The sequence below is a fragment of the Trematomus bernacchii genome, unplaced genomic scaffold (assembly GCF_902827165.1).
Source record: "Trematomus bernacchii unplaced genomic scaffold, fTreBer1.1, whole genome shotgun sequence".
Taxonomy (NCBI): domain Eukaryota; kingdom Metazoa; phylum Chordata; class Actinopteri; order Perciformes; family Nototheniidae; genus Trematomus; species Trematomus bernacchii.
In genome coordinates, this window is record NW_022987429.1 from 2,901,842 (window position 1) to 2,927,100 (window position 25,259).

The 25,259-nt window shown below is 39.3% G+C and overlaps 1 protein-coding gene across 1 annotated transcript in view; it reads right to left on the minus strand.

Annotated features, from left to right (window-relative positions):
* Window positions 1-25,259, minus strand: part of fstl5 (follistatin-like 5) — a 166,077-nt gene that overhangs the window by 95,394 nt on the left and 45,424 nt on the right. The window contains exon 4 of the mRNA XM_034140696.1: window positions 17,294-17,542. Coding sequence (XP_033996587.1) covers window positions 17,294-17,542 — 249 coding nt within the window. The remainder of the gene's footprint in view (window positions 1-17,293; window positions 17,543-25,259) is intronic.

Sequence of the window (25,259 nt, forward strand, 5' to 3'; positions counted from 1 at the left end):
CATGCTCTTCCACTCTACCCCACCGGCCAGGCAAACAACATAACATTTACACCCAGCTAGCTTCTTTTACTCAGCATATGAGTGTTTACCTCAACCACTGATTATATGTTGGTCCCTAGAGCAGCCTAGTCTCTGAGAAATGTGTGTCGCGCATGCATAAAATTACAGTTTGACACAAGCCCATTTTGTGGTCTAAAGGAGAATCCATCCAGCTTTATGTAGCAGGTAGCATTATACTACAGACACTAATGGACACACACGCACACCCACAGTCTTCTACTCAGAGTATAAAGCAGATCCTTCCACTGACCGGCAGTAACGCTCTGATTATCACAATTCCTCCTGAGCCCTGCTTTTCATCCCACAGCGGGGTCAGCATTAGGTTAGGACTCTATTATCATCCATTAAGCAGCTGGAGTCATAGCTGGGAACCATAACGTTGACTTCCTTTAAGGTCTGCTGCCTCAGATATGGCATACTCTAGATCCTTTATTGATTAGGTCATAACGCATGCAGCTTCACAAGCAGGGACTACTTTGTCAAAACAGTCACCTGCCCCTTTTTCAGCACCCATACAGATGTTTTTTTCAGTTTTAACTGCAAATCACTTCTTACTTTGACACATTTGTATGTTTCCTTCTTGCAGTGCATTGTCATCATTTTGGCCATCAGTAAGGAGGAGTAAACAGATCCCGGTCAGCTGGATCGTAAAGCATTTCTTCGGTGTCCAGAACATCTTTCTTGCTGATGGTTTTGTCAGGAATTGGGAATGTTTTCTGATGTATGGAGTAATCTACCACATTGGCAGCCTGCTCAGTCATGTCTGCTTTTGACAGACTCACATTCACGCTGATAGAAGCTGTGAAAGAAAATGCTCCTCGAGCAAAATTCAAAAAGGAATTGATGTGCACTGCATGTACTGAACAAACCTTTTGCAATTTTAAAACCAGGAAGCTACAATGTTTCAGCAAATCGTTAGAGGAATTGTAAAAGGTTGATCATTTTCTTAACTGAATGACATTAGCCGTGTTCCTTAATATTTAGCATATCCACCATATGCCACATTTAGCCATACATCTCCGAATAACCCAGCTTCCCCCAAATTTCTTTTTGGTGTCTATCTACGCTGGGTAGTGGCTGATCCTGAGTCCTGAGTCCTGATCTGAGTCCTGGATTTCGAGTTGTGGCTGAACCTGTCACTGTGGTCCTGCCTGACTCTCATCATACTACTTCCCTGATGGCTACCACAGGATTGTTGACATCCTCGTGGATTCATCTTCTTATTATAGACACATGCATTTCCAAACATTTGGTCTACCTATGTTGTAAATGTATTATCTTTTTGATTTACACACGGCATCTATTGCACGTCTGTCCGTCCTGGGAGAGGGATCCCTCCTCTGTTGCTCTCCCTGAGGTTTCTCCCATGTTCCCCTTTAAACTGTGGGGTTTTTCCTTTTAGGAAGTTCTTCCTTGTACGATGTGAGGGTCTAAGGACAGAGGGTGTCGTATTGTCATACTGATATTCTGTACAAACTGTGAAGTCCACTGAGACAAATGTAACATTTGTGACATTGGGCTATATAAATAAACATTGATTGATTGACATCTATTCAGCAGATGTTCTAACAATTACTATCTGTATTTAAGGTCCATTAAACCCCCTTCTTCTGGAGCTGTCCACCCTTTTATACAGTCTTTACCATAATATACAATATTCTCGGAATAACGAAAAATCTAAAGCTACCATAATCGATATTTATAGTAACAATGTATTAAAAGCCAATGTAAAAGGGGTTCATTTTAGTGAGTCATCTACGGAGAATAATACCTGCAGCTTACCTCAGTTTTACTGCACTTGCAATAAAACAGTTAAAAACACAATGGAACAATCTCATATTTGGAAAAACAAATCATAGAATAGGTTGTTTTGTTTATCGTTAAATCACGCTGCCCATGTGTTCACTAAATGTTTGGCAGATCCTTTTTCCACAGGCCAATTAAAAACACGACCTTCATCTTGTATTACAAAGAGATTTTTCATCAGCTTTTCACTATTTATTTTAGACATCCGTTGAAAGCATTTGTGAAGTGTCCGTCACCTGAACATCCAACACATTTGTCACATCACTGGGTCGGATGGGTTGAGCTATACATAGAATGAAGTCAACACTTTGATATTAAAAAAACGCCCACGACGCAGGAACCCAGTCAACTTCCCCCCCCCACACTTCTCCTCTCTGTGTCTCACTCACATAAGACACCTCACATAAGACACAGCTCTAAGCACTGTTGGCAGCTATTGTTCACTTATTTAACCAAATTGTTCAAAGGCTAGATATCCAGAATGGAGAAAGTGGGTGTAAGCAGAGAGCAATGAAATGATAAACATTACAGGTAAATGGTTGTAACAGAAACATAGCTTTTAACCAATAATGTCAAGATAAAGCATATTGTGAATACTGCAATAATGCATTTGGAGCCATTTAACCCTCCTATTGTCTTTGTTTCCCCCCCCCCTTACTTTGGTGTTCACGGTCAAATTTGACCGGTCCCATTCCATTAACACAAAAAACATTAATCATCACCACATTTAATTTAACACCCTTTCAAACTGTAAATATTGTATCAGACTACTGGTATACATGAAAAACTGCAGTACATATACAAAGAATAGACACTGAACATGTATTGCGTGTGCCAGGTTTGATCCATGTGGGGGGATGGGCACATAAGGGGGAAAAACGTGTGTGTTTGTGTGTGCCAGGTGTGATTCACATGGGGGGATTGGGCACATAAGGGGGGGGAACACATCTAGAGTGTGTGTGTGTGTGTGTGTGTGTGTGTGTGTGTGTGTGTGTGTGTGTGTGTGTGTGTGTGTGTGTGTGTGTGTGTGTGTGTGTGTGTGTGTGTGTGTTGTGTGTGTGTGTGTGTGTGTGTGTGTGTGTGTGTGTGTGTGTGTGTGTGTGTGTGTGTGTGTGTTATCTGATCCGGATGGTTACTAATTCCTTTTCTTTATGGCGGTTATTTTTGACCGGGAACACCTTGGGTGTTACAAAGTTGACTAAATCATCCAAAATTCAATGAAAGTGGTGATCAGCAATTGTATATGTTCAAATGTCTACTGTGAAGGATATCATAAAGCCTTAATGCAATCGAATGTAAAACAAAAAAGTTATGATTGATGAAAGTAGTAAATCGGTCAGATTTGACCCGAAGAGAACAGGAGGGTTAATGTAAACACACTAAACCATATTTACTGTACGTGGCAGATTCATCAATTTTCTGAAGAGTTTTTGAATAGTTTATGAATGTACTAGAACATTTTAACAGACAGAACAAACTGTGGGTTTAACACATTCTAGTTCAAGGGGAAACTAATTATTTTTTAGATAAAAAAGTTTGCAAAAATAATCAGCCACTGCCAAATTCCTTCTAGTAAATCATTTAACCTCTGGTTGCTCCAGGAAAAGAGTAAATAACTGAGTGAATAACTGTGCAAAAATATGCTGGATTTATCCAGATTTACCCAATTATGCTTAAATGTTAAAGAATGTTTTAAATATGGGGTCTCATCTTTGTCACAAATTCCTCTTGTGAACATCAATGAAATGATTCTGCACTGTCAACTTCCTATTCAGCATTACAGGGGGGGGGAACATCAAAGACGTTTAATTGGCTAATTTGTCATATGATTGTTCGGGATCTGTGGCCCAACAATCAGCACACGCCTCTGATGGAATAATTGGCCATTTTAGGCACATAATGAATATGCAAATGAATATCGGATGCTTTGAAGCTGAGCAAGCTATAAATAAACCCATCGATCAAAGACACCACTTCTTTGTCTTTAAGTGTACCGACCCACAGGGATTTTGGCTTTGCCGACATCGGATGAACTATGAACTGTTTATGTATATAAGGCATGGCATTTATTTCGTTTTTTTAAATGTGGAATTTCAGATTATCCTTTTGAGGAATTTTCCCAAATCATCTTATTTCTTTGCAATATTTAATTCAAACATTCATTTCAAAAAGAATATGTTCATGTTTTTAAATTAAAGCCAAGCTTGTTATATTTTTTAGGCCGCATGCAAAGTCCTTGGATGTTTTATTCATAGAGCTTTTGTGAGAATGTCTTAAGTGCTCAATGTGTGAAGAAATAGTGGTTATAGATAAAAGAGTCGGGGATCTTTTGTTAAATATGTTTTCTTCCATTTTAACTTAGATACGTGTAATTTTTTCTTCAATTTGTCAAAGTCATGCTTATAAATAAGAACTCTAAACCAACGCAATTAACTACCGCAACCTCATACACAATAAAGCAAACTGCAATTTCCCAAAGGATCATTTGTTGGTACAGCTGGAGCTAATTGTTCGTATGAATAGGGTAAACCAAGCCTCTGGTGTTCACACTGAACACTACTGAGGAACACATACAGATAATAAAAGATAGGGAGGCACACCACCCATAAACACATGCTGAATACATTAGAAGTCTTTTCATGGAAAAACCCTCAAGGGTTCTTTCTTGAAAAAAGGACTTTCATACATATTATGTATGGTTACACCCGAATACATGGCAGTACTGGGACAAGTTTAATCAAAACTGTAAAATAGTTTTGATAACACGGTGTGCGTTCATACTCGGCCGATGGTGCCTCACCTCATATTTTTTGGATCAATGAACCAAATGTAAACAGCTCCCTATTCATTTAACTGAAAAATGTTCTTCAAATGACTTCATTGAACACACATCAGCAAATATCTGAGGATATACCTGGAATTGGCGTAAAGCTCACAGACGACAAAACAGATCCAGCACACTCTGCGAAGAGTCAACAGAACTAAATGAAATAAATGAAACAATGTGAAATAGATTTTCTAGCATACTGCATAGATCATTACGTGGGAAAAATAAACAGCTTATAGTGTATTGGTGTGATTTAATCAGCCTGAGTGTTGTCTAAACTACATGTTGCAATTAAACACAAATGAATACAAGCCTCACAGTGATAAGGTTGCTAAGTTTCCTGCGTAGAAACTCCCTGAACAATTAACGCAGGTCTAATCACTCTGTCATCAAATCAAAGCTGCTCTATAAAGAATTCTACCTGCAAGTCGAAACTTCCATGAAATCTCAAAACGGATTTCAAAAAGAGAGAAATGTAGGAATCCAGGAGCATGCCATTATCACAGATGAACTACTGGCAATAAAGCCCATAGATTCAAGGGAAGGGCATGATGACTAAGGATCAAATGAAAGTATGGGAAGACATCGGTAATGACCTATGTATCTCGTTATCACAGTGCAGTGCAGTATGGTTAATGACAGCTTTACATGATGTACAGGAAAAGGAAGAAGAGAGCGACATATAGTAGCGTGGAAGAAAAAACGGAATATCTTAGGAATATTTTGATTCTTAATATAATAGTCACAGTAAAGATCCACCTGCCCTGCACCAAACAGATCAACAGGTTGTTCAAGGCTTCATTAGTTTCCCCATTGTCATTCTCTAATTGTATTTATTCAGACAAAAGCATGCCCTGCTATTCATGTACTTTGTTATGTTTGCAAATGTTCAAATGATGTTTTTCATCTCTGTTTAACACAAAGCATCAGTGGCCCTGATGAGAGTACTAGAAACAGAAACAAAGAAACTCACATTTTGTAAAAACTATCTTTTGAGAGGTTTGTAACCTTTTATGAGAAGCAGCAATTAATTTTCAAATCTCTCTAATGTCTTTTTAAGAACATATTTTGTTGAGATGTCTTTTGAAAATACTTAGCCAGTGTAACGGGTAATTGGGTTTTAAATTTACCCAAACTGCAAGTTTTGGAGGGAACTTACACAAACACAAGGTTATTATTCAGACTCTACAGCTGGAATATGTTGGGTTCAAACTCAGGTGCTGAGAGGTGACAGTGCTAACCAATAGGAACAATGAGGCCGTGGCACCCAGTGTTAAAGGACCTGTCAACGTTGGAGTGACAGGAAGTGCCACATTTGTTTTAAATGTTAAGGGTATGCCTATGCATTTACATTAGGATAATGGAGTTGTGAATTTTGGGGAAACAGGCCTTCAACAAAAAGAAGGTGAGCACCTAGAAAACTGCAATTTAATGTTGCTCTGAGGGCATCGACTTCTGACAGGGGAAGCTGTATAAACCTATAACTTGTGGCTAATTTAGGTGACATTTTGGGGGTTCAGCTTTTTGTCCCTTTGACAGGAGTCAGGGCTGTGAATAAACAAACTGAACCTGCAGCCTCTAAAAAATGAAACCCCTGTAGCTTCTCATCCTTGTCGTACAGCACAGTGGATAGCAGCTCCAGGCCGTGTCCTTCAGTAAATATTAACCGTCCTCACCATCTGCCGTAACTTATAACCCTCATTCTCTCTTTGAAACCCCATTGTAGAATCGAGCTCCATATATCGTGTGCAGCTTAGCCTATGATTGCAGGTTTCAGCAATCTTGCCTTTTGATCCAAAAAACAAGGTAGACAAATAAATCTGAATGCTGGTGGCTGTAGGCCTGGGCAGAAAAGTGGAAATATGTTGTCATACTGTACAGCACAACATAAGTGTGTAATAAACAGTGAGTGCCTTACTCGGGGAAAACAATGAGATTACAGGTTTTCAAATGTGTTCAAGTGCGAAGTCCTGATTCACCTTGACATAACATTTCACTCGCGTCATATTTTTTATTTCGGCACCTAATTTAATGTGTATTATTATTGGTTATTCGCTTTCCTTGCCGTCTCCTGCATGAGAGGAGCTATTCCTGCACGCCGAGACACAAAGAGTGATGAGACCATTGTGCTCTGAAATTTCCCTGACCATATCAGTTTTCAGCAAATTGGCCGGCGCCACTCCCTACAGCTATGTTGTACATATACACTGTTTTTCTACTGCATCTGTCTGCATTCAGCGATAATAGAAGAGGCTAACAATGCCATGTATTTAGTGATATGACTACCATTAGCAGATGCCCGTGTCAGAGATAAAAAAGGACGAAAAATCAATGGAGGAAAGAAGTGACAACATCTTGGATTCTTAATACCAGAGAGGTGATTATAAGAGGCTTTATTCTGTTAGTCAACGCCTTTCAATTATCAGTTTGTGTGATCGATTCGTCCAACAGAAAGAGATGTATGAATGCTCAGCGCCATTACTCAAGGGAAGAGACCTTTTCAATGGCTTCTATTAAAAACATGGCAAAGTGAGTCATAGAGACACCATTCATTCATGTTCAAACCATTCATTAATTGCCTTCAAGCACTATATCAAGGACCAGGCCTTGTTTTTGCTCTATTCACTGCATCCTTTAATACATTCATTCTCTTATCGCCCATTGAAGATGGCCAATGAATTAAGCTTATGCAAGCCGGGGATTTTCAGAGCCAATAATATGATGTTCTATTAGCAACTCCATCTCTCAAATAATGGTTAGTATGCCCCTATGTTGTCTTTGTCTTGACTGACAATTTCACAAATACAATTATTTGGAGAATCAAACTTCCAAAAATATACGGTATCGTATAAACTTGTTTTTTTATTGTGTCAAATGACATACACACAAGAGAGTGGCACAGTCTAGTGCTCCCATGTGTGTGTGTGGCTCTTCTTAGTTACATAAAAACCCAATCCTGCATCAACTGATCTGATACACAGCCGATGAGCTCATAATCTGGATAGATTGAACTGGAACATTAATCTCCTCAGACTTTGACTGCGGCACAATTCAACAGGAACATCCAGCTGGTTGCCACAGCTTTCCGTCTGTATATCCCAAAGGTCATAACTAATTTGTCAAAAAAATAAATTGATGTGCTTCTACAAGATAGAAAGGATTCCCTGTAAAAGTCACATTGATTTAGCTAAATAATGAATTTAGTTATTTAGATTCATGGTATACTGGTGTCAGGTAAAACAATCTCGTTTTGGCAGAAAATGCAGATTGAATTAGAGCAGATCATGATGTACAAGGACTCTGAGTCGACCAACACCCTGCAGCTAACAATGGTTTGGATGCCCTTGCAAACTTAATGATCCACAGGTCTAGATTTTAATGAGCAGCTTGTTCTCTGGCACTGCTGACGATGACGGTGCCAGGTCTCCACAGAGGTCGCAGCATCAGTGGCGCCACAGAGTCATTAGAAGAAAGCCAAAACGCACAGGAGGTTCAGAAGCCCTTTACTGTACACACGCTGATCTCAGTGGAACGCCTCCGGTGGGGAAAGACACACACACACACATATCGCTCAGGTAGACGGTCTCTTGAGGCCAGAAGCTTGATGCTTCATGAGCATGTTTTTCTTGTTGGAGCCCAGGGGATTCGTACACAAAGAGTTTGCTCTGCTGAGATTACAGAGAGGCAGCCGACAACAACAACACTGCGGTACACCAAGCTCTACTTATAGACACAGCAATAATGAACATCTGTAATCAGGAGGATGTGCCTCGTTTGGTGCAAGATATAAATGTAACTGTGCTGTACAGTAGTGAAATACAAATGGTACACTCAGACAAAAATAAAAGTTCTCAAAAAACACAGATTTAAATGTGTTGCAGAAACCATGCCCACATATTTTTGAGTATTACTTTCTGCAACTATCACCAACACCCTAACCCTAAATATATGATGAAATGAATGTTAATCGCAGAAAAAATATATTAACATTTATATTAAATATCTGTAACGAATGCCTGCTTGATACCTGAAATCACATACAAGGCCGAAACCAACCAGTTATTTTCCATAACATCTGAGCTAGTCCAATTACACGGGAGAAAGTAAAGATTACACCCTGTGACCGCTCAGGGGGAAAGTGAGGGACATGCCCCCATCAATGTCCAACCTCTATTGATTTTCCCTCTCAATGATTATGCAAAAGCAGAGAGGTTTTCCCTCTGAGTAATTTCTCGCCCACAAAAGGGCTCAATCTTCCTCTAACCCCTCTCTCTCTATTTCTGTCCATCAGATCGCAACACCACACAATTATATTTCCCATACATATTAACCTGCAGCTATAGTAAACAGTTCAGACTCTGCAATGAGTACTGCAGCGGTGATTAAAGCCTTTAAATCCCAGCTGAAATAATACGTGTATTAATTGATTAGTTATACATGGATTAAAAAACAATTAGGCAACAACATTTTAAGGTAAAATATCAACATCATGTACTTAAATGTGAAGAAGTACAGCTTTCCCCTAGTTGTAATGACATCAAAATATGTCGTTTCTGAACTGTTGCTCTGCTAACAAAAGCCATTTGAAGATGTCACCTCTAAGGCGAGCCCTAATGAAGACTATTCACGGTCTTTCTGGAGTTTAAAAGACCAAACGACCAGCTGTTTAATCAGAAAGTCAATCAGCAGACTAAGGTAAAGTAAATTGCAGCCCTACAGAGATAACCGACTAATAGATGACTCTCAGAGGCTCAGAGCCATGAGCAGCAGGATGCAGGTGAGATCATTAATGCAGCAAAGGTAGTCAAGCAGCAGCAACAGCAGTGTAATTATGAAAGTGCTGTTCTAGCTTCTACGATATTACTCATTAATCACCTTTTGGCAGTAATTCTAATGTATTCTCAGCAACCCATTCCTAAATGAAACCATAACTGTAATTACAAACTGTATTATAGCACTACCCATCCCTTTATGAATGTAATAAGCTTATGTATTACCTTTCAAGTACATCTGAAAACTATGTGACTTTTCTTTCACACATTATTTGAAACCCTGAATGGCGAGTGATTCATGGTAGTGATCTGAAACTCTACATGAATGGTGCCTGTGTTTGTTTCTCTTTTAAAGATATCTTGTTTTGGCTTGGTTCTCTAAAGTGTCAAACCCAATGTTTTACGTGACTACAGCTAGTTTGCAGGCCATTTGATTTCATACAGGTATGATGTAATCTAACGCCACCAGTACATTTTAGTGTTGAAGAAGATCCAGTGTAAAGCTTTGATCCATGTCTGCCAAAGTCCTGATGCAATGGTCAAATAAATGATGCAATGCAACCAAACAGCAAGTAGTAAATACAAATTGAGAATATCTGGGACAGAAAGTTTAAGCGGAGCAAAATGTCTGAATGTTTTCTAAATGTATGATTCCCCTATAATTGGATGTGCTGAATGCAGTGAAAACACTTGCCTGATGTGCCGTAACCTTAGCCCTGATTGTCTCCGCTCATGACAATTGCCTGTTGCAGAGATTGCTCGCCATAATGCACACATTTCCCTCGCAGATAGGACAGACTTTTGGGCACCACATCATTTTCAATCAGATCCGATCCCGGTTAAGTTGCCATGCAGTGCGAGGGGTAAATTGCAGGTCATATGTTCTCCCCAAGTGCTAATGAGAAGCTTCAGTCAACACATGGCTGTCATTCTTTATCCTGTCTTCCATATATGAGTTACAGAGAAGGTATGGCTGACAAGGCCACACCGACCCGCTGGGAACAGAACCAATAATGGCTCGGCTTCTTTGCATATGTGTGTCTGTCCAAAAGCAATCATTTCCAACCGCTATAAGTTTAATCTTGCCCAGGGGACTAATTGTCTGTCTATCAAATTAATATGAGGCAGAATCTTTTCAGTGATCATCAGATGCCCTGGACCTGTCGGCTGATGAAATGTGGTCTCATTAAGACATCACTGAGACATTTTAATACATTAGCTAATGGTACAATATTAGTGGTTCTGCTAAAGGGGACATATTATAAAACATTTTTGGAAAAAGTCTTTTTTTCAGAGCACATATATTTTGGTGTCTGAAGTGAAAACTGCCCCACAACCTGTGATATAAGACAGCTTAGTTGGTTGGTGGGTTGGCTAGGGTTGCGGTCGGATAATCCAAAAATCAGCTCCTAACGTCTAACCCTATCGTCTATTCCTTGACCTCTGAGTGGAACGTCACGGGGTTAAGGGATAGTGGATAGGAGAATTCAAAAGGACTTAGGAGAAGAGACTGCGGTACTTTAGAGAATCCGACTGCACTTTCACTATCCGACGTGTTTATGATGCGCCAGCGGACGTCATGAATGTGCGCCTGCTGCTGTGGGGAAACCATGGAAACTACAGTTTTCTATACAGCGGACTACAACATGGATGTTTAATAAGAACGAGGGACTACTGTAAACTCATCTAGAGACTCTGCACCGTGCTCTGATGCTGTTGTTTTATGCTTTATGAACGTGGACAACAGAGAAACATATTCTTCATGACCAAAGTTGGAATTGAAATAAAAAAGGAAAGTGAAACTTATGCTCGTCACCCTCTCCCTCCGGTCCACATTAATACAAATGATCCCAATACGTATGAGTGTATGAACTATGAAAAGATCTTAAAATAAATACAAATGTATTTATTATAAACGTTAGTCCTTAACATCTATCACTGTGTATATCACCATTCAAACATCTTTTAAAAGTTGAACAAACCCCACACAGCTCAGTAAAGACTGTGAAATGTTGACTTTATTTGATCATTTCAGTAAAAACTAACGTTCATATTTCTCTTTTTGATTATAATACTGATGAACGTTCAAAACAAAGCACTTTGGCAACTTACCACATACGTTTTAAAATGCTTAATAAGCACCGTAACTTTCATGATATAATTTCTCGGTCATAATCGGTTGTTTCCGTGAACGGCCGACTGTTGTGTGACGGCAAATGCTGCGGCTGCAAGGCATTGTGGGGCAGCATTTTCTCCTCTCCGTAAAGGGAGGTCCAGTGGTTCCTAAGCTACAGTAAAGGAGGTTATAAAGGAAGTTTGAAACCTCCTTTCCTATCATCTAGAGCAGTGGTTCTCAACTGGTCAGGCCTCGGGACCCACTTTTTACTTGGTCAATACATCGCGACCCAACATTTTGAAGCACTCAAATCCATTCAACAAAAAATCGTGCTGTAATATATACGCTTTTGAGCATACAATATTAATAAAAGTGAAGTACAGTGCATATATCCCTTCACAGAACTAAAGTATGCTTTTAAAAAAGGTTTAATGAGATGATGGAATCAAAGCTGAATTATATAAAAAGGCACACATGCTGAAACCCAACCCAGCAGGGGGGTCTGGGGGGATTCTCCCCCAGGAGATTTTTAGAAATACTAACATAAACTACGCATTCTGGTACACTCTGAGAAGAAAATCGGGCCTTCAAAATAAAAGTTTGACTTTTCCCCCCCAAAAAAAAAAAAAATTCCAATTTTTTTTCTTCACTCACACATCCGACCCACTCGAAACGGGTCCGCGACCCACTTTTGGGTCGCGACCCACCAGTTGAGAACCACTGATCTAGAGAATTCGAACGGCACTTATCATGGCTGCCACTGAGGGACTTCCGGGTCATTTCACTCCGTTAGGAAGGTTCCTAAGCTAAATGGACTATTCGACTTGAGCCTAGGTCAGAAAACATGCGTTGCAAACAACCGTTCAGATTTAGCGGACGTTCCTATGTCACATGGAGACTCTTTAGAATATAATCCACCATCTGATTATAGCCACCAATGGATTGAAAACTACCACTGCAACTTTTCTTGCTAGCCAGACAGGGCAGACTGGCCTTGTTTGGTCGGCAGGCTAAAAGAGACAGGGGCGAATATAGAGATTTTAAGACTGGTGAATACAGGTATATAAAACAGTTTTTTTGTTTTACTTTAAAAGCATGTAAACAGGTAAATGAACATTGTAAAAATAACCATTATAAGTCAACGTTCAAGAACCCTTTCAAAATAGCATGTTAAAGGCATATCCTGAATTGCTAGCAATATCTTACATACCAAACAAATCTCATAGTGTGAATACACTATTAAAACATACTACTATTAGTGAAATGTGTCTTGCCTTTAAACTTTTGTATTTGTTGCTGAATACTGGATGAGGTTAATCAGCAGTAATGTAATGGTTTTAGATCTATTACACACATATGGGTCTAAAATAAGTGAACTTGTACATCCATAATTAAAACCCGGTTTGCACTGATTGTTTGGCCCCTGGATGCTTTGTGGTGTGAACGAGGTTGATAAATGATGGAAATGGACGTTGTATTAGCTTCTGTATATCCAACAACAAGGAAAGTATGAGGCAAAGGAACCAGCATGTCATCCATCTAGCATTGACAGTTTTGGCAATGGCATTGTTTACTGAATTTAACAGCCAAAGTATTTCATGTACTGGACAAGAGGAAGACCTTGCTGCTGTAATGAGAAGCCTTCCATGCGGTACATGTGTCAACAACCGAGGGCCAGATATACTGATGATATTGATGCTGTTGTTTAGGCATCTAAATCTGATCCGAAGCACATGTACCCATCACCTTTATATGGTAAACAAAACACAGGCGAGTCCAGGAAAGACGACATTACTAGAGTTGATCGATTCAGCCTTGATACCAACCTTTGGATCTGCTACGCAATGCACTTCTTGACACGAAAGAAGAGCATTACTGATGGACTTGTCTTTGGTTTTGCATGTATTTGGTAACAAAAACATTAAACAAATAGGAAATGTACCTAGACATAAGGTCAGGGGACAGTAAAGGTTAATTCAAGTACAATTCATGGTAATGGCTAATGTACCAAAATTGCTTTTTTATTTGAAAACAGTGTTGCCAGAATATAGGTCAGGCGATTTCCAAAGTGAGTAGGCTTCATCTTCCAGGAACTCACTGTCCGCACAAAATGTAATGACATGTTGAACCTAGTTGTTGAGATGTTACAGTCAGGGCCAAAGTAGAGAACAAACTAACCGACTGACAGAGCTGCTAGTGTGACTGTAAAGTAATTACTGCTGCTTTGCCAGTGACATGACCTTCTACCAAATGTAATTGAAATCTGTTAAGTAGATATCCTGGTCACTAACAGACTAACCGACAGAGGCAGACATGAGACGCAACCATACCTCAGTGGTAAAAAACGAATATTTAACTGAGGGGAATTCATTACTATGCTGTGATAATGAGTACATATCTCCATATTGCAAGGTAAAGTGAGCCTATTACCAGGAGGACAAATAATCAAATGACATATTTAACATGGCGTTGAGGGTACTTTACCCACTAATAACACCTGAATCATAATTACATCTAGATGTGGTTGTAAGCTATATTACATTTGCTCAATTATGTAATTCCTCTGATTGCCACGGCGCCTTTTGTAGTTGCAACAAAGAACAAGTCCCCAGTGACTTTGTAATATTTTCTGTTTACCTGTACAGGGATTTTTAAAGCTGGACAACATTTATAGAGTTTATTGTTTTAAATATATTTGAAAATGCCTAGAAGAAAACAATTCCTTTAGCAGCAGGCCCACGTGTTTTCTCCCTGGAGCTTTCAACCAATGAAAAATTGATTTGATTTTAGTCACAGTTTGAAGAAAAAAACTTCTGGATTGAGCGAGGGAGGAGATGAGAGAAAAAATTGTTATTTTTTATTTTTCTTTCTTTCTTTTGGCTCCTGTTGATCTGATATTGATCGCTTGACATTGGTCAAATATCCCACTCTGCATTGCGGTCAAATGCTGACTGAATGTAGAGGAGGTCGGGGGGGGGTACTCTGACAGGATAGGGGACATGAGAGAGGCCGATTAGGAGTGTCACCCACCCTGAGATCTATCACTGATCTGAATGCCTTTTTCTGTGAGTGGGATGAAACAGATGCTTTGATTGTTAGCATTGGCTCACCGACACTGTTTCTGCAGGCTGCTCTTTATCCGTGCCAAGTCATGAGGCTGCTGTTTTTAGTTGTTTTGTATGTTGGCTCTTGTTCAGTATAGTGAAGGGAATTGCTGTAAAAGCACATGTTCTTCTTTCCTCTTGTTCATGTCTAAATTGAACATTTCAGTGGCGACAAAGAGTTGTTTGAGTGAGATGGATGTGCTCTTAGTTTTCGTTTGTTGTGGCTTTAAAATCCAGAAGAAAAAAAACCCTCTGTAGGAAGGACCGTAGAGAGTTTCATCAGCTAAAGGCTACAGATCCAAAGCCATTCCCGGCCTCGAAAGAAGTTTACGTTTTCAAAGCGAACAAGTTTACTAAGAAACCATGTTGAATACATTCAGAGACTCATTCAATGGCTCATGAATATTATGAATACGCCGTCTGTGAGTACTTTGCAACCATAAACCCCTTTGCCCTGAATGAAACTAAGGTGCAGAGTGTCAGGATCTCTTACTTCAGCGACACCTTGGGTTCACCAAAGGGAGAGTAACCTTGTTTTCGAGGGACTGGGAATAATTGGCCTGTTTATACAATCAATGGTAGAGAGAAGGCAACCTTCTCTGGGGAAATATGAACTCTACAGCACCACCACCTGCTCCTGACTCTAAACCCAGCTGTGAATTTCACATGGAGCTACATGAGTGGTTTTATAGTGTGTATTCTGTTCTTTATGTTGCATCCCCCATGAATGTTATACAGGTTTTGTCAATATTTCATAACATTGATTCTACACATTCCTGTCAGTGCTAGCTACACAGGATGTTTGTGTTACACTTGTATGTGCTATTTTGTATTTGATGTATTGTATGTGCTTATATTTTGACATTTAGTATCTATATACAAGATGTATCTATTTCAGAGTGGCATTTTGTTGCAGAGAACATTATGATATCTGCATCAAAGGTAAACATGGATTTGTTTAACTTCTGCTGTTCATTTTGGTTAATTTGCTAACTATCTTAAGCTAATGGGTAGGGCAATACCACTGAAAATAAATACATTTAACTACAAACACCTCTATAATCTCATTCAATAACATGTCATATCATGTTTGATCAATCCACACCAAAACACAAGTGTGAAAATGACAACTTGCGGGTACACAGTGGGTTATGCATTGTTATTTCATATTTTTGTTGTTGATGCCGATACTAAATGAAGTTATTTCCAACTGGTTGACTATCATCTATTCAATTTAGCAAGCGTAGTGATCAATGTATTTGTTTACTCAATTCACAGTTTGTAGGTAATGTTCATATTTATCTTCTCGATACGCCATTCAGGTCATGGGTAGGATTTCCTTAGAGCCAAAATAGAGACTTTTACTCTTTTACCAACCAAGTAGCATTGGATTATTAGGGCACTTTTTAATGTGTTTGCTTAATTGTCAAGAGTCTGGTGCAACGGGCCAGCCGTCAAGATTACTCAGAGGTTTCAGTTTGAGGGTGTCAAAACGTACCGATAGTGAAGATAGTTTTAAACAGAATGATGTTTAAAAATGTAAGAATGTAAACATAAAATCTTTGTTGAAAGGAGAGCAAGTTAACGCTTGCTGTTGGAGGCTGCTTTAGTATGTTATGGTCAAACACTCTCTACCTCTTAAAGGTGGGGTATGTAATTGTATGTAAACACTTTTTGTTATATTCCATGGAATGCTCTTAACATCCCGAAAGGAATGAATATATGAAATGCTTTGACAATAAATACATAAAAAAAGTTCATCTGTGGAAGCCATGGCGCTGTAAAAAGCACGACCAATCATCTGAGCCGGCCCGGCTAAAATAACTGGATGGCCTACCTGCCTGTCAGCCTTCCATCTCGTGCACAAACTTATCTCGTGCCCTCATTGGTCATGTGCGCGTTTGTGTGTGTTGGAGGAGGGGCTCTGTAAGGAAGTCTGAAGGAAGAGGCAGATTTTTTCCGGTTGTGTATTTTCAAATTCTAGCACATTTCGAGCTGGTTTCTCCAAAATTACATACCCCACCTTTAACAGTCGTAATTTGACTGTAACTCATTTGCAAATATGAACAAAATAAAGACAAATTTGATTTATACTTTTTCATATTTCCTATTCATATTGCTATACAGTATATATGGTGACAACCCAATTTCAGTCATTCCTCTTCTTTGACGATGAAAGAAAGACCTTCATTTCCCTATTTCTTTAGATCATAAGTAACCTAGATGCAGTCCTGTGTCACTGTGGTCAGACATGGCACTAAGAATGCCCAAGGCCGAGCATTTATGTCCCATGGAGGGACAAACTGTTTGGATCAAAGTATCCCTGACCTGATAAGCAGTATGTTTTGTAGGTCATTCCCCTTCCTTCCAGTAAAAATATGCCACCTTCAAATGTGAAGTTGTCAAAATCCCCAAACCTTATGTGGGTGTTATTTTCCAAATATTTTTAGAACCTGTCAAAGCGGGAAGCAAACTCTATTGAATAAAATCCCGCAGGTTTCAGGGCCAACAGGACCTAATAAACATTGCAAAGGGTACGGAGCAAGATGTACAGTATTCACTGGACCGCACACATCCTCCATTAGAGAAAGGTCACATGAGCTCTTACTTTTGTAGAAGCATTCCTCGCTGTGCATGATGGTAATCCTGTGTCCTTGGAGACAGGAGGCCCGGTGGAGCTCACAATGGTTCTGGTACAGCTTTCCATCTGAGCCGCACACGGGTTTATAGTGCGGTTTACAATGATCCAAGCACTTGCACTCCCCTTGGCCAGTCTCATGGTTAGCCACGCAGTGACGCCCCAAGCCACAGTACTTGTGTTCACATGGACTTGGATTGACATTGTGTCCCATAAAACCTGTGAAAAACACACAGAAAGAAAGCACAAGTTACATTGTTGTCTGAACACAGACCATTAGTGAAAGATGTGTATCTACTAGAACAGATGGAGAGCACAACTTAAAGGTGGGGTAGGTAAGTTTGAGAAACCGGCTCGAGATACACTTTTTGTTATATTCCATGGAATGCTCTTAACATCCCGATAGCAATGAATATCTTAAGTGCTTTGACAAAAAATCCATAAAAAAATGTCATCTGTGGAAGCCGTAGTACTGTAAAAAGTACGACCAATCATCTGAGCCGGCCCGGCTAAAATAACTGGATGGCCTACCTGCCTGTCAGCCTTCCATCTGTGCACAAATTTATCTCGTGCCCTCATTGGTCATGTGCGCGTTCGTGTGTGTTGGAGGAGGGGCTCTATAAGGAAGTGGCAGATTTTCTCCAGTTGTGTATTTTCAAATTCTAGCGCACTCGAGCCGGTTTCTCAAACTTACCTACCCTACCTTTAATGAAAGTTAAAATGCTGCATTACAAACAAGAATAAAACATTGCTTTATTTGCCTTTCCCTGTCTTTTTCAAACAAATATTATCATCATCCATACAAAAATGTAATACACTTGTGACACGTTTTACTTTTAGATTAATTCATTGAAAAAGTTGCAGTTTAATTTATTTACTTATCAATGAAAATAATTTGTCGTGTACAGATTAAATATCACATAACAAGTCTACTCATGGATCATATGTTCTGAAAATCCAAATGTTTAAAAAAGCAACATGTATTTGTCTATAGCATGCTAGAGGTGTTAAGAATGATACACATATAAATATGAAACGGCAGCATTTCCATGAGCTATAGCAAAGAGTAGTGGCCCCAACATGATCTACTAAATGTGGACGAGGCTAGAGTATGTTTACAGTGGCCAGTGTGCCCCACAGTTACCTCTCCACCTCTTACATTTCATCAATAATACCATCCACGCTGTGAGTGTGACTTCAAGTGAATAACTCTCCACAGTGAATGACTACAAGGGGAGAGAATGATTTGGGTTTTGCAGTAAGGAATACTTTCTCATACAAAGTGGCCCTGAAATGACGAAGGCTAAAACATTATCAAGTATTCAATTGATCCAAGGGCTGAGCGCTGACATGAAAAGAAATGCTAAATGAAAAATGGGTAGAGTGTCCTTAAGCAAGACCCTTATTCCCAGCCTGCTGCTGGGGTGAAGTCCTGCAGCAGAACCTGAACCCTGACCACTTTGAGGGAGACGGCGAGAAAAGGAGAATTTCCCTTTGGGGGTTAGTGGAGAAGCAAGTAAAAATAAAAAGGGATAAATAACAGAACAGCTTGAATGGTGCTTTAGACCAGGGGGGTCCAAACTTTTTTCTCCGAGGGCCACAAACGGAAAAATATACGAAGGGCTAGGCCGCTCACTAGAGGTGAGGTATATCGCCTTATCAGTTAAGTTATAATTTAGCTAAATCAATCAAATGTACTGTAGGCAAATTATGCTTGACATATGCCTACATCACAGCTCTCCAAAGGGTTGAGTTTATTTTATTGACAATATTTTGTTATAAGAGGAAATATGAAGGGTAGATTTCAAGCGAGTTATGTATATACGTTATTGGGGTTTTTTCTTATCAACTTAGATTTGTTTGAAAACATTTTCTACTTGAATTGACTGCATTTATTTGTAAAATGGGCTTATTAACACATGAATGCTGTGTCATATATTTGTACATATATATTTAAGAAGTATAATATAAGACAAGCACAAGTTTCATATATGGGCCATATTTCATTATACTGTTTTTATTAGCCGAGGGCCGATTCAAAATGGCCCCTGGGCCGTAGTTTGGACACCCCTGCTTTAGACAGAACCTGTACACAGCATTATAAAGAAATGTGGATGTGCTGCAGGATTGTGAGGATGACTTCATTCATAAATGGTTTTATGAGATCGAGATTTTCCTTTAAGAAATGATTAGAGTGATTTTCTCTGAGGGAAGGATTCTGTTGTGGTCAGTATGAACACTAATAAGTCTTGACAGGCCACAGATCGGTCTGTACTGTAACTCATCAACCATACCAAATATATTGGCTTCCTAAAAGCAGCTTGCTCACTTGTAGATTGCCCTTTGGAATACTCCTCAAGAGAAGGGTATGAGGAGGGAAAAACAACTCAACCACCATCAGAGTGGAAACCTCTCAAGGCTGCGCTGCTACATACAGTTATGGATATAAGGGATGACTGAAAATACATAATTTATTAAGAAATATTATTATGGGTTTGTCCACGGCTCATTATATTTGTGTATAGGTCCCTCTATTTCTACGTTTTTTTCTACAATTAAAGAAAAAGTGTTTAAACATACATCCTCACACACAGACCAGACCACTCCTCACTTCAACAGTGCTTCTGAATGAAAGCTCTGACAAGTGAAAATGTATATCAGGGTGTCAAATGTTGTGAAATAGTTCAGAGACAACCTGTGCAACCAGTGCCATGGACGTATAAAGGGATAGCTCAGAACAATTGTCTTTGCAAAATATTATTATAAAAATATCCGTTTCCCTTTACTCCACCCCTGAAAACTCAAGCAAGATTATTATGATGATGATTATGTTGAGGAGAACCAAAACATGGTTAACTTGAGAAAGAGAACAAAGTCATAATACATGTATGGATCGTGTTATCAGAAAACGAGCCTTTGCATATGGCTGTAATTCATGGAACCTAGGGTTGTGCTTACAGAGAAGACTTAACTGAGGCACATACTGTATACAAACTGGCATCCACAAACTTTACTCTCACAAAGCACACTGTTCTTCACTGATCAATACATATTGACTAGCGAGTGGTGCTTCACAGCATTAATTAGGATCAATGATGGCTTTAAACATAATAGTATGCTGATATTTCAACTAAAACAATGAGCAAGACAACATCCAGAGTTCACAGACAGGCCTTAGCAAATGTTTATATCATTGCATTAGAGAAATGGGCTTAGCTTCGTAGCTCAGATCCATCACACATTGTGAAGTTACTATCAGCGTCTGCCTCACTTACACAACAGTTGTTACTTTTCCACTTTTTCTACAGAGTTCATTATATACTGTAATGAGCTACATCCACATAAAAGGAGAGTTCTGTTTTTCTATTATATTATACCACTGAGAAAGCAGGTTATATAAATCACTTTTCTGAGGCATGCATCTTTCAATTACGAAAAGAGCTATGTTTTTGCAGGTTGCTGATACAGTTAACAGTGCAATGTAAAGTGTTATACCTCATTCATATCCCTAACATCTCCCCGCACTCAGTGCTGCCGTCACAGAGGGTTCAGACAAGACATGAGTGTGTACACTGTGACCTGATTGGAGACAGTCAATTTGCTAGTTTATTAAATCCCTGCGGTAGCCGGGCATAATGATTATTCAGTGAATTTGTGTCGCAGAGGCAGGCATCCTCTGCCACCAGCAGGGTCAGCGAAGGGCGCAGTCATTTGTTATCAGTATGCACATCCAACGGTCCGGTCATCAGCTGACAAATGAGGAGTTGTGCACAGCCATTCATTTATTGATGACCTATTACTTTCCCAGAGCGTGGACAGAAATACATGATGTTCAGAGTTGGATGTGAACCTGAGGGTTGTTATGAGCTTTAAGTGCATTTGTAAACACCTGCTAGGGGCATAGATCATGGTAGGGGGGGGGGGGGGGGGGGGGGGGTCAAGAATGTCATATTTACAGTCTGCAGAATATATCTGCAACTGTCCTTATTAAATTAATACAATTTTCTGTGACCAAAAGACAGTTTGATAATCTATAACCTTATTTTACTAACACTGTAAACTTAATTTAATTGTCTCATTAAAAACAAAAGCAGGAATAAAACACGCCCTTACACGGGTAAACTGTTAACCTTTAGTCAAATCATGTAGGTAACACCAAGGTCCTGACATGTGTGGCTCCAGTCCATCATTTGAAGGGCATCATCCTTCCTTCCATGCAAGCATAATGAGGTAAACACTGTGTAGAGAGGCGTACATAAACATGGCCATTGGCGATGGATTAAATCCTCGCAATCACAGCAAAAGACAGAGAAAGTCACACAAACAAATATAATGTAAACTGCTCTTTAGAGAAGTGTAACAACCAGGTCGCTTTGAAAAGCCATTTGTACTTCCTTCCAACATTTATTTTGCTCATACTGAATCTAAAAATGGTTAAAACCACTTTAACAATATTCCCCAATGTTTTGAAGAACATTCACTCTTAGATATGCGTCTTGTTTCTTAACAAGCTATACTGCGTTTCCTATTTCTGCCATGGCTTTCTCCTCTTCCCTTCCTAAACTAAGAAGGTTTGCCTGGTATCCATCTGATGTTTTCCATTACAGTGGCTCAGAGTCCTGGGGGAGAGAGCACAGTGTGGTAAACAACAGTCAGAGGCACTACGCTCACTCGGTGCACAGTTAATCTGGCCCACAAGGCGCACGATCGAGTACAAGGGGATGCAAATCTGAATAAACAACTGCTAAAACAATGCTGAAACTTTACATTGCACATAAACAATGTCACTTTCCCTAACACAAGCTGACACTTTGCTCCATTTAGTTACTTGAAAGTCCCAGCAAATGTTGAGCCGGTACATAGGGCTTTTGTGTAGCAACAACAGGGAAAAACAAGCAGTCATATAGTGTATTTTTAGCCAACCTGTTGTCATGCAAAGAAACTGTTTAATGTATGCCTTCATTCTGCCATCACGCATGGTTTTCACCCACAGTGACTGAATTAAACGGAGGCCATTAGCAGTGTCTCAGGGAACTGCAAGCGGCTGAATGTCACCAATTTGTTTACAATAAATTATTAGTGACATATTTATGGAGAATTACATTTAATGTCTCGAAGCCCGTTTTATTTTCAGCCAGTTTTAGTAGTAGGAATGCCGAACCTTGTACCGTATATTTTTTAAACTTACATTAAAAGGCCAAGTAGTAGTTTAGACACATGTAATTATCAGGACATAATAGGCAGAAATATATAAAAGATGTCTTAAGCACAGCAAATTCCATAATTATCGGTAATAACGTAAGTGTGTGTTTGCACTACATTCGACTAAGTTAGTGAAAATGTCCTTATTCATTTAGAAATCATTATTTTTCTTTCGGCTCAATGTATATACCCTTGGGCTAGCAATTCATAATCGCTCCCGGAGCAACTTCAGCGCCAAATGATGCAAGTTCATGACTTTCACATTTTACTTTAAGAGGCTACTTAAGGGTTTAACGGTTCAAAAATGTACAGCTCTAATGGAAAGAGTCATGCGTGCAGTGTGTACATGTGCAGAATTATAACTTTGTCACGCCTTAATTTAGAAAGCCCCTCTGTGCTGATGTATGGAGACGAATGCAGCTGCTTCACTTTTAGTATTCTTGGCAAAGATCCTCGTGCGCAAAAAGAAAGTTGTCTGATGGTGTTGAGAATCAGAAAGACAGCCAGTTGAAGCTTTGTTATCTTCAAATGACAAATGTAAAGTTCATGACTTGTTCTCTCTCTGGCTTTAAGGAGTCAACTGAAGAGCTTTATCATGGATGAAGCTCTTCAGTCGACTCCTTAAGGCAATGTTACGGAGGTGTCGTGTTATCACCTGCTCAAATTCACCTGCTCAAATTCACCTCCTCTACTTCCTCCAACGTATGCTAATTGCAGCACTGTGAAAACACTTCTCTCCTGGTGGCATAAACACGTCGTGAACATTTTATGAGAAGCTATTTGAGGCATAAGAGCTTTTTCAACCCTTTGGAGACGAGCCCACGCCTCGCATCAAGCCCACGATGTTTAAAACATTGATGACTTTACTTCCACCTCAATGAGTCCGCTCCATAGTACTTCCTCGGAAATACAAAGTGAAGTCTTGACAAGTATTGTGGTGATTTGACTTATTTTAAGTAAGTACACACTCAGTTCGTCAATAGTCATGTAACAATTAGTAAATAATATATGAAAGTCCCAGTTTCACACTGTAGCAAGATAAGATAGTGTTTTGTTTTTAATGTGTGTGGTGTCCCCGTTTTATTTTTTCCATTTTCATTTAATTAAAAAATGAAATGCAGTGTACTTGAACAGTTGTGCTGGTATAATTAATAGCAGGTATTTTCCTTTTAAATGGAACCAGATCTCTGCAACCTGCTGATCTGAAACGATGCCAGCCTTCGTCTGCATCCTTGCTTCCTATATGTAAAACTAAAGCAGTTACAGTCACGTTTTAGACATGTGCTTCTTTTACAAGATGTCCAAACAGTAAAATGCAACATCTCGCTTGACAGTAGAATCTGCCACAGTTAAAAAGTGTGAAAGGGTCAAAGCCTCTATGTGCTGACAGGAGTAGTAGCAGCACAACATAGTTTGTGTCTGCCTTGAATTATCACCTTTGATAAAAAGAAGTTAGATAAAGAAATACAGCAAGGGGATTTGTAATACATTTTTTAAACAAGACAGGAACAATTTCATTTAAGTTATAGAAGGCAGATATGGCATAGAGGAGTTTTAACTACTGCACATCCATCTTGTAGCTCTCTACAAACACAGCTGTCAGGACATGAATACACTGTGCCGGGTCTTTGCGAATTCTAACAGAACAACACAATCAAGTCACGTCCAATATATTCATAAATTGCTGGCTGACACATTCATCACACAGCACTTCGCAGAGTACAAAGAACATACTGTAAATACTAATTAAAACCATATAAATATACTGCATGTGGAATATTCTCCAGCTTGTCATTGGCTCGGGAAATATATTAACAGCCCCACAATGACTCTCCTCTATAGCGTCTTTTAAAAAGCTATGAACTTCTTTCATATTTGATTGTTTGATAAATATGCATGGGAAGCACATTCACCTTTGACACTAATCCCAGAGGGCGATAAACACTCTTTAATGTATTGGTAAAAAACATCTCTATGAAAATAAAAACAACACATTTGTATGTCTGCACACATTAATGCCTGAATACACTTTGATCCAGGATATGAATTATGCCCATTATTTCTAAACTGCAATGGCTGCTGCAGGATAATGTTTATTTATTCATACTAATTGCATGTGGTTCAAACACTGGAAAATGTTGATTTGAGGAAATTATCCTTTTGAGAAAGATGTGTGCTTATGTACTGTGTACTACAAAGATTATTTTTGTCATTTCCTCCCTAAACCTAATACATACAGTGCATCCGGAAAAGTATTCATACGCCTTCACTTTTTCCACATTTTGTTATGTTACAGCCTTATTTCAAAATGGATTAAATTCATTGTTTTTCTCAACATTCGAGACACAATACCCCATAATGACCAAGTGGAACATTTTTTGTAAATTAATTAAAAATAAAACACTCAAATATCACATGTGCATAAGTATTCACACCCTTTACTCAATACTTTGTTGAAGCACCTTTGGCAGCAGTTACAGCCTCAAGTCTTCTTGAGTATGATGCTACAAGCTTGGCACACCTATCTCTGGGCAGTTTCTCCCATTCTTCATTGCAGATTGTCTCAAGCTCCATCAGGTCGGATGGGGAGCGTCGGTGCACAGCCATTTTCAGATCTCTCCAGAGACGTTCAATCGGGGTAAAGTCTGGGCTCTGGCTGAACCACTCAAGGACATACACAGACTTGTCCCGAAGCCACTCCTTTGTTATCGTGGCTGTGTGCTTAGGGTCGTTG